The 11979-nt window shown below is 34.6% G+C and overlaps 1 protein-coding gene across 1 annotated transcript; it reads left to right on the top strand.

Moving 5' to 3' along the window:
- Positions 1–11130: 11130 nt before the first annotated feature.
- Positions 11131–11835, top strand: LOC115212194. Its single transcript, XM_029781034.1, has one exon. The coding sequence runs from the start codon at positions 11131–11133 to the stop codon at positions 11833–11835; it is 705 nt and encodes a 234-aa protein (XP_029636894.1).
- Positions 11836–11979: the final 144 nt, after the last annotated feature.

Genomic DNA, 11979 nt, shown 5'->3' with positions numbered 1-11979 from the left:
ACATACTGTGATATATCAAATATCTATCTTTCGTGAAAATTTCAAGTGAATGGAATAACTATTTCGTAAGTTATGAGGAAATAAACAAATTATTTTCCACACTGCAACAGCCAAAATTTAAGGGTCACTTAGAATACAATGAAAAGTGGAACAAGAACAGAAAAGAAACCCTTACCATTAATATTTTGAGAACATTCCTTTACTATCAATGACCTCCTGATAACTGTTACCACAGGACTGAATTAATTTCTTGCAAAATGATGGAGTAATATTGTTCCATTCGTTTTTCAATAATTCATGTTGGTTCTTTGGATTTCCCCTCCGAACCCATCTCCAATAATCTGCCAAACGTTTTCTATAGGGCTGAGATCTGGAGTTTGAGGTAGCCAGTCCATGAGACCAACCCCTTTATCACTCACAACATCTTTGACTCTCTTCGCAGTGTGACAGGGAGTATTGACCTGCATGAAGATAGGAGGCTAAACGGACGAGGATCGGAGATATCGAAAGGCACACTGTTTAAGAAACTGCTTGTAGATTTCGGCATTGACAGTCCTTTGTAGGCGAATAAGTGGACAGTATCCATCAGCAGTGATCACTCACCATACCATTACATTGCGTCCCTCATATTTCACTGTCTCTTCACACAGGCACGAGATAACCTTTCGCCGCTTCTTCGGCGGACGTACATCTCTCGATCTTGATGTAGAACGGTGCCCTGCAAGTGATTTACCATAACGTCATAACCCATCTAACGCCTTAATGCTGCCAATTCCGAATTATCGTGTAAACAGTTGACACGTGCATCCATAATTTAATTCTAAGGCCGAATCAGAGTGACCCAGAGTATGACATGGCTGTTGTCACCTTTTTTAATTACATGCAAAATTCACCGGAGAAGATTCTATACGGGTTCCATGTATCCAATTTAAATATGAAAATTTCATATGAAAATATTATTTGCTCACATTATCACGGAATGGGTTCGAACGGAGCCAAAGAAGTTGCGAAGCGAACGATTTAGCCAGTCGGAAATATTGCATATGCATTTATACATTCTGGATAATTTTGCTGCATTCCACTTTTCTGTAATTAAGATGAGAGAAGTGTGATAGAGTTTGATGTTGTTTAAATTTCTCTTCCGCTATATCAGCTTAGAATTTATGCACAGTTAAGTACAGCCTGTTAGACAATCCTTTCACGAAAATGCGTTTGTATATCTGCTTGTGCATTTAGTCTTTGCCAATTTTGTCGCTTAACTTGTTATTAAATTTTTCATATTAGAGGGCAATAGTATTTTCATATGTCGTGCAGCTGTATGTCGTCTTTAGATTTGTTCTATTTAATAATATAGATCACCGATCCAGAAAATTATCTGTAAGAAATATTTTACAAGTCGGTTTAACCACTTAAGAGAACTGAGACTAAACTCACCTGAATACACAAATTTACATGCTTACTTTCAATCTGTACTGAAACCATTATATAAGACACGTATGATAATAAATTTATTTGATTAGACGAAGTAATGATTAATTATTTACCGTGAACCATTACACTCAATACTTCCATCCTCGAATTTTTAACTGCAGTAATTGTTTCTCACTCTCTGTTGCTTTAGTGACTGGCATGTGTACGCCCAAACCTGCTAAATAATTATACGATCCATGTATTGAAATTACCATTACATTAATATCACATGATTTCAACATACCCTGGCTTGGGTAGTTTCATGCTATTGACTCTATAGCTGGGATCTTAACAGATGTGACTACTACGGGTCAGAGTACACCTGGGAACATTAGTTGTTAAGGATTGGTTCTACACTCTTCAAACCTGGATCACCGGAACCAGGGCTCCACTTCCTGATGCAGTTTAAAGACATAACCAGGACGTTGAAGTCATGGAATGCAGCATGGTTGATGTGAACTATATCCGAAAATAAATCTGAATGAATCAATGGTGAATATCACTAGATAATGAGATGTGGAAGAGTCAGCAAATTGCCAATGGCCACAATAAACTAGTTCAGTTTGCGAACAAGTATCACTGTAGATGTGGGGAGCGCAGATATGATACATCAGCAAGTAAAAGACTAATATGACCAAGAATAGAAGTGAGATGTTCATGCCACTTCGCTTGATCGGGACATTTGGCACGGAGGAGTTCCATTCGTCTGGGAAAGTCACCCGAGCGGATGATAATGATAACTTAAATACATTATTTCGTTTTTGGATTTAGTTTGCAAGATTCTTTATATGAGTTCGTGTGTTGAAGCATATTCTGTTGTGTCTGAAGAGTCATTTTCTTTTTGTGCATTATAATGTAACACACTCACCGGTAAAATTTCCACTTATTTCTTACTTTTATTTTCCTAAAATTTTCGTTGCGTCTTGCAACCTTTTCAATAGTCTTTTCAATAGTCTTGACTATTAAAAGGTTGCAAGACGCAACGAAAGTTTTACGAAAATAAAAATAAGAAATAAGTGGAAATTTTACCGGTGAGTGTGTTACATTATAAGGCACAAAAAAGAAAATGACTCTCCCCAGACACAACAGATTAAATACATTAGTTTTGCCTAAAATATCTTACGGCCTTCTGAGAACGGAGTCATATACTATAACCCTTGAAGTTTTATCATTTCTAACGAAGCCAAGAGGAGTGATTCACACTTCACAATCAAAACACAATGATATATGTCCCTTCCCATATGTTCACCCATATTAGGCAAGATCGTGAACTTTGAACCATGTTCACAAAAAATATTTTGCAAACGTGATTGATATTTGGATGAAAGTTATTATATTTTTAGTCTCAGATGGTTATTCAGCGCTCCTAAAATTGAAACGAAATCACAATATATTATAATTTCTGAAAGCTTCTATTCATTACACATACAATTACATACAAACATACATATATACATACATACGTTTATATTCATTTAAATTTATGTATATGTGTGTGTGTGTATGTTTATGCATATATATATATGTGTGTGTCTATATATATATATATTATATATATATATATATATATATATACATACATACATACATACATAGATGTACATACATCATTATTTATATACATATATGTATATAAATGATATAATATGAAAACATTGCACACATACACATGCACACGTACACACGTACATACACACACACACATATATATATATAGGTATATCATATCATATGTGTGTCTGTGTGTGTGTTTGTAGCTATGTATATGTCTTTGTGTTTTCGTTTAACATTTTTCTGACAAATTTGTAAATACATCATCGATAATGTATTTTCATATTCATTAATTAATTTTTAAACGTCATCTCGAATCATCTTATTAATTTTAATATCCACTTTTTCTTTCGTAATGCCATCTCCTTCAATCACTTATGACAAACTTTTTCTTCTTGTTTTTATATATTTATGTTTTTTGTGTGTGTTTTGCTTTTGTATTTTACTTTCTTTTTGCTTGGGTTTTCACGTTATACACACCAGAAATAAATCGACTTGAGCTGACAACAAAACAAGAAAAGGAAATACAAAAATACGATACAATAAATACTGAAAGAAATTAAATAAAATTTGCATTCGAAATCGAAATTTAAATATAACAATATCTTTTTTTGTCTTTTGCTTTACTGCATTAAGGTGTAAGGGAAAAAAATAATATTTAATATTGATCAAGAATATTAGGAAAGGGAGGGGAATTGATAAAAAATAAAAGAAAAATAGCACAGATTTTAATTTACGATTTGAAATTAATTCTATTTTGAAGAGGAAATAGCTTTTGTAATATCTGTGTGTGCGCGCATGCGTTTGTATGTATGCATGTGTGCATGAGTGTGCTTGTTCATAGATGGGTACATACATATATATATACATACCCACATAGATACATACATATATACATACATACACATGTATCTATATGAGATAGATACATAGATAAAAATACCAATATATATATATATATATATAAATGTTCACAGATATATATACATGTACATATATATATAGATATGTGTCTGTGTGCAACATGTACATTCATATATAGTTATATAAATTAATCGCTATATTCAGATACACATATTCACACACATATGGATACATATATCTGTGTCAATATATATATATATATCATTTATAAGTATATAGATATAGATATATCTATCGATATATATGCATATATGTGCATATATATATATATATATATATATATATATATATGTATGTATGCACATACATACTTTCATATATGTGTGTGTGTGTATGTATATGTATGTATGTATATGTAGAGAAAATAGAATTAAATGTAGAATGTATACACCTACATCATGAAACTACCCCTTTATTTCTAGGTACAGAAATCGTATGGTGACCTAGAGTTTGCATTGAAACTGTTGCTAATAAAATATACAAATTCCCAGTTAGTTTTTGCATGTTGGTACCTATTGTGCCAAAGAGATATTTGCAAGCTCTAAAACATTATACTTCACTCTCCTTACGAAACTTAACAGATTCTGTTTTGCAGAACAAATTATAACATACATTCTTGCCTTTTATATCTTTTTTGCGGGCATTGTATTGCAAATGTTTAGATACCAGCATTGAAGGTTTACTCCGAACAACTGAATCTACTTATTTAAATTTAAAGTCTGGTACGTATTCCAATGGTTTCCTTTTACCGAATCGTTAAGTTACCAGGACGTGGAAAGACCAAATTCTAACGTTACGCGATATTGTAGAACAAAATAAAACACAAAATATACTAATGTACACATATATGCGTATGATTATGTATACACACACACAAATATATATATATATATATATAGAGAGAGAGAGAGAGAGAGAGAGAGAGAGAGAGATAGAGAGAGAGAGAGAGAGAGAGTGAGAGAGAGAGGGATAGATAGATAGATAGATAGATAGATAGATAGATAGATAGATAGATAGATAGATAGATAGATAGATAGATAGATAGATAGATAGATAGATAGATATAGATATATGCCCACACACAGACATATATAGATAGATGTGTGTGTGTATTTTACGGTCTTCCACAAGGTTTCCATCTGCCAAATTCACTCACAAGCGATTGGTCGCCACGGAGCAGTACATCTGTAGTCAACCCCAGATTACGTGGTGGCAAACCCAAAAGGTAAAGAAGCATGAAAAATCCTTATGCTTTATAAAGCAATTATATGCAATTTGGGGGACAGAGAAGGACCTAGGTTCTAACATAATAATTTACTGCATCATCACTGTGAAACTGAGGACCTTAGGTTCTGTGTTGATCTACTGAAACACAAAATCGTAACTTATTCGTAACTTATTCTCTTTAAATCGTAACTTATTCTCTTTAAGACGCAGAATGTATAGTTCTATATGATAAGCCTGGTGAGAATACCGCGTAAATATCTCTATGGCTGGTGCTGTCATTAGCAAAATACACAGAATTATCTTATTTTACCTATGAGATATTCCTGTTGATAAATATTTGTAGCTAATAACACAAGTGGGAACAATTAAATCCCGTTATAATATATACGTTATACAAGGCGGTGAGCTGGCAGAAAGGTTAGCATGGCGGGCCAAATACTTAGCGGTTTTTCGTCTGTCTTTTTGCTCTGAGTTCCAATTCCGCCGAGGTCGACTTTGATTTTCATCTTCTCGGGGTCGATAAATTAAGTACCAGTCACGTACTAATCGACTGGCCCCTTCCTTCAAAACATTTCGGGCCTAGTGCCTAAAGTAGAATTAAGTTGAACTGACCTGTGTAGAGTGGAAGCCTTGAGGCAAGAACATAGAAGATGAACATAAGAGATGAAAGTCAAGAGACAGGAACATCAGAGATTGTTTGCGGCCGGGCAGTCGAGCCAAGAAAGAAAGATCATGCCTGGCCGAATACTGGTCACGTGGAAGGAAAAGAGAGAGCGAGGGAACATCAGGATTGGGGAATGAACAAAAAGAGAGAGGAAATGAAAGGGACATAGAGAAAGGTACATGGGAGATAAACGAGGGGGAAAAGTAGAAATTAAAGAAAGAGAAAGTCAAAAGATGTGAGAGATGGGGGAACGAGAAAAAGAAAAGATGAAAGAAGGAAGAAAGTATGAGGGGGGTTGAAAGAAAGAGTAAAAGAGTCGTACAAAATTTAGATACATTCTTACAAAGTGAGTAAAAGTGTACCGTACGCTGTTATATATACATATAAATCTACAAAATGGAACAAGAACGCAACAAACGAAGACAAAGCAGCCGGACACATAGACAATGCTAAGACGGACAGGAAAATACAAGGACGGGTCATTCGCAGCTTCTCATTAGTCAAGTTACCAAATTATCCTTACAGTTTCGGGCAGTTACAATTGAGACTGTTCAAATCTGGCTGCCCCCAAAATAAAAAAGAGCACTATATGTTTGTTCATGTATACACACACACACACACCACACACACACATATATATATATATATATATATATTATATATATAAAAGGCAGGATGTGTGTGTGTGTGTGCGTGCGTGCGTGATTGTAATTTATGCACGTCCACAAATTAGCAAGCATGTCGCTCCAATTTTTGGAGGACATTCGTCATGACCCTAGCTGTAGCTTCGTCAACTTACTTTTCCCAGAGGCACTAGAGAATAGGTGTCAAAATAAATTTTCACCCAAAACTTTTAACAATTTTCAAGTCAAAGAAATCACCATTGTTTACAAACAGGAGTTAAGTCACCTTCTAGGGAGGAGTATGTTTTTGTTAAGACTTCTTTTTTTTTTTTTGTTTTTTTTGTTGCATATTGTGGATCAAATAGTGTCGTCTTGTGCAATGGAGCCTACACCAAATGCTTTTAACAAAATGCTCTTGTCGAAGACATAGAGATACGACAAACAGTGGCATCAGACTGGATGATCTATGAGCGTCATTGAACATATAGTATTCAATATGTTATGCATACCGTTTCATTCTACCTTACAATCGTGGCCAAAAGTTTGGGTAGGACGTTGATGTAAAGGAGGCTAATGTGAAATATTCTTGCGAAAGGTAACTGGTAGCAGGACGGAAAATATAAGTTCGTGATTGCTAATTAAACTTATTAACAACTCGGATCATGTCCGTTGATACACCGGACATGATGATGATTTCACGCATGGAAACGATAATGATGATGACGATGATGGTAGTGGTGATAGTGATAATGATGATGATGGTGGTTGTGGTGGTCGTGGTGGCGTCGGCTGTGGCGGCGGTGGTGGTTGAGCTTGAGGTAGCACTGTAGACAATGTTGGTGATGTTGGTGGTTGTCATCATCATCATCTTTCGTATCATCAACAATATCTTTCTCATGATTATCGTCATCATCATCATCATCATCATCATCATCATCATCATCATCTCCATCGTCATCACCATCATTAGCAGCTGCAGCAGCAACATCACCAACATCATCGTCATCATAATCATCATCATAGTATGGAAGAGGGACAAAATGGATGTAGATAATGATGATGATGGTGGTTGTGGTGGCGGCGGCGGTAGTGATGTTCGAGTTGATGGGGGATGGTTGTTACAACTGATCACAATTTTAACGATGCTGATGATTTTTAATGTTAATTGTGAAGATAAATACATCAATTATAAATGACGACGACGACGACGACGACAATCACGACGACCATAACGATAACAATGACAGCGACAAAATGAATAGATAAATGAATAGACAACTAAGCCAACTCCAACGAAACAATAAACCGTTGAGTCACAGTTTAAAAATATTCACACTAATAGCTTTCTCCACTTTCACTCCTCCCTTCTCCATCATCCTGCAACTCCTTTTTCTTATTCCTCTCCTCCCACTGCTCCCCTTCTTTCACCTCCTCGTCGTTTCGACTTTATGGCTTCTTACGACAGCGTCATCAATGTAATGGAATCTCACTCTTGCTAATGACACACAACGAGAAGTGGCTGTTTTATTTTTGTACATTTACTATTTATTATCGTTGTTGCTGTTGTTGTTGTTGTTGTCATTGTAGAAGTTGTTGTTCGTGTTATTTTTTTTAGCTTTATATAGGTTTGCTCTTCGGAGAATTTGAGAATCTGAATGTATACAATACCAGAAATAAGATTCAATATTCGTTATGCCGCTGTTGCTTGTTCCTTCTTGACCTGTGGCTGGCTGATAAGGGCCGATTTCCCAGTTTCATTGGCGTCTAGCTTCCCCGCCTCGACGGGATGCCGGTCCGTCACAGTTGGAATATTCGTTATGACAATGCTATTCGCCTGTAGCACTATGCTGTGATGTGAACCAAGTCAGTCCAGTTTGGTTTAGACATTTCTCTCACGTTTTCTTTCCTTTTTGTACAGCTCTCACCCCCACCCCTGTCTATAAAATGTACGTCGGGTAGCAAATCGAACGGCTATATGTGATCAGTGTGTGTGTGTGTGGTAACAAGCTGGCTTCCCAACCGCATACATACATATATGCGTACATACTTACATACATATATAAACATACATACATATATATATAATATATATATATATATATATATATATATATATATATATATATATATATACGTATATGCATATATAATATATACATACATACGCAGAAACACACACACACACACACACACATATATATATATATATATATATATCATTGAATGCTGGAAATGTGGAGTAGACAAACGAAAAATGACAAATAGTCCTTTCTCTGTGTTTACTCTGTGTTTTACTCGTTGTTTACGTATTTCGTGTTATTTATACCGTTGGTGACGTCCAGTACTCATATATGCATGCATATATATATATATATAATATATATATATATACAGTAATCCCTTGACTATTGTAGTCGTTACGTTCCAAAAGCTCCCGCAATATATTTTTTCTACTTTTATAATTTGTATATATTTATTTTATTATAAATGCAAAGCAACACTTCGCAGGAATTGATGTAATGATAAATCGCGATAGGTGAACTGCGATATGGCGAGGGATTACTCTATGTTCATATATAAATGTGTGTGTGTGTGTGTGTGTGTGTGTGTGTGTGTGTAAACCCTCAGTTACAAACACAAACACGCGTTAATATCGAACAATTTTAAGGATATGTAGACAATCTCAACATAAGATAACTCCACTTAATTCAGATTAATATTGTGATTATGCAATGTTACTACTTGTTTTCTTCAGGTCCAGTATCTTTTGCATTGTTTTGCTGATGTAGATACTGGTCTCTTATTGCTGTTGTTTAGTACCCAACACAATAGTTGAGGTTTCTGTTGTTTCTTGCTCCACAGCCACACAGATTATTTGGTTTATAATGATTCAACATTTATGTTGCACATGATCCCACCCCCTCTATGAAATTGACGTTGCCTCTACAGGTGCATATGATCTCGAAGTGGTCGCAAAACAATATGAAATAAAGTATTTTGCTCTAAATCATAACGATTTAGAGGATGCCATAGTCTTTCATAATAAAGAGGAGTACTGGTCGAATTTCCCAGTGATAACCTCAGTAGAATGTAAGCACAACAGTCCTGATATAAGGATTTGGGATAATGAAACAAAATCTGTGTACAGTTATGGAAATTAGTTGCCTCGGGTATGTTATCATAAAGCTGAAGATCAGCGAAAAAGAGAATACCTGCGCTGAACTATTCAGAAATCTGCAGTTACTCTATCCAGATTACAAGTTTAGGTTTATAACTGTAATTATTGGATTCCTGGGATATGTAACACACTGCCGAAAAAAAACAATCTTGAGAAATTAGGCTTCTCAAAAGCAGAAAGGAGAAAGCTAATTCGAAGACTACAGATCCAATCCATCACTAGAACTGTAAAACTCTGTAAAACTTTCCAGAAGTTTTCCACTTAAATATATATGATCATGTCTAGATATTTTTTTATGTACATACATAAAATAAAACATTCAAACCTGCACACATACATATATAGAAACAAAAATACACTTTTGTTGCTGTTGAAATTTTAATAAAGGAGCTTTGGATCTAGTTTAGAAACCGACTCTTTCTCTATTAGCAAGAAATCTTGAAATAAAACAGAATAATGACATATGCATACATATATGTATATATGAGTAGCTATGTATACTTACACACACATATACATATGTGTACATTTAAATATGTATATATATATATATATATATATATATATATATATGGGGGGGATGTTTAGGTGTGATTTTATGGATATAAATAGAGAAAAAGAGAGAGATAAAAAGGATAGACACAAAAAATAAAGAAGTTATATATATATATATATAAAAGAGAGATTTTGTGTTTGCTTGTCCCATAAAACGAAACTGGTTGCAAGCACTAGATGACGCTTTAATATCAAAAACATTAAAGCGTCTTTTGGCTATTATTCTAAATAATTGTGAAATAATAATCCTGTTGAGCTCTGGAACATGTTCAGAAATGATCTTAATGAAGATTTCAAGCACCAAATTCAGTTGAGTAATCCTGAGCACGATATTGCTTTCACTGATGCTATATACAATATAGCTTTGATTGAAATATATCATATTATTTCGATGGGAGGTGAACCTATAGAAAATTTAGGTTTCCCAATAACTAATAACAGTATCTTAACAGTCTGTCCACTGAAATAATGAGGGAAATTTCCTATGATATGGACGTTCTGACCATGTACATAAATGATAATCTTCCCAAACTTCTATCAGATCAACATCGTATATATTCCACTCTCATAGAAAGTATCAAGAATAGCATAGGATGACTTTATATTTGTAGATGCTCCAATAGGTGCTGGGTAAACATTTGTAATTAAACTACTCCTGGCTAAAGTCCATCGAGAAAATAAAATAGCTTTAGCTACTGCTACTTCTGGGATTGTAACAACATTTCTACCCGGAGGTCAGACTGCCCATTCAACATTCAAGTTACCTTTAGATTTATCTAACAAAGAAGATCCAGTTTGTAATATATCTAAAAATTCTGCAATTGGTAAACTTTTACAATGATGTCACTTAATTGTCTGATACGAATGTACCATGGCTCACAAAAAAAGCTTTTGAAGTTGTGGAAAGAACATTACGAGACATTAGATATTGCAATTTCATGGTGCGAATATCACAGTATTATTGTCAGCTGAGTTCCAACAAAGCACTACCAATTGCTCCAAGAGGAACAAAAGTGGATGAGCTAAATGCTTCAATAAAGTCTTCCGTATTATGGCATCATGTGAAGACACTTCAACTTTCGACAAATATGAGATCGAGGCTTTCAAGAGATCAATCAGCTGAACTGTTTGCAGGGCAGCTTCTGAAACTCGATGAAGGGAGAGTTTTAATGGATAAAGAACAGTTTCCTACACTTATTCTAATATTTAATTCAACTGGTTCTGTCAATGATATGGTGGCTGAAATATTTCCTAATCTTCTTCAAAATTACAATTCAGATTGGATCTTTGAGCGAGCTATCTTGACTTCAAAAGATTTTAATAATATCCTAATGAATAAACTTCCGGGAGAAATATTCACTTATAATTCAATTGATATTGTTGTCGACGATATTGTTAACTATCCCATCGAATTTTTGAACTCACTACAACCACATGGTACAGGTCCTCATCGTCTACGGCTGAAAAAATGGACTCGTATTATGCTATTACGTAATTTGACACCACCAAAATTATGTAATGGTATAAGATTAATTGTGCACAAACTCACGAGAAACTGTATTGAGACAAATATCCTCACTGGTTGTGGTAAATGTAAAGCTGACATTATTTCTCACATACCTTCTAATTTCAAGTTAGTTTAATTTAATTCCAATTTAAGCGGTTACAGTTCCTATCCGTGTTTCTTTTGCCATGAGTATTAATGAAAGTCAGAGACAAATACTAAAAGTTGCTGGGTGGTAAATTGAACAACCATACTTTTCAAATGGCTAACTTTATGTAGGGCC

Source organism: Octopus sinensis, linkage group LG5 (genome assembly GCF_006345805.1).
Source record: "Octopus sinensis linkage group LG5, ASM634580v1, whole genome shotgun sequence".
NCBI lineage: Eukaryota > Metazoa > Mollusca > Cephalopoda > Octopoda > Octopodidae > Octopus > Octopus sinensis.
Note: the sequence above shows the minus strand (reverse complement) of the source record. Positions and strands in the feature narration are given on the sequence as shown.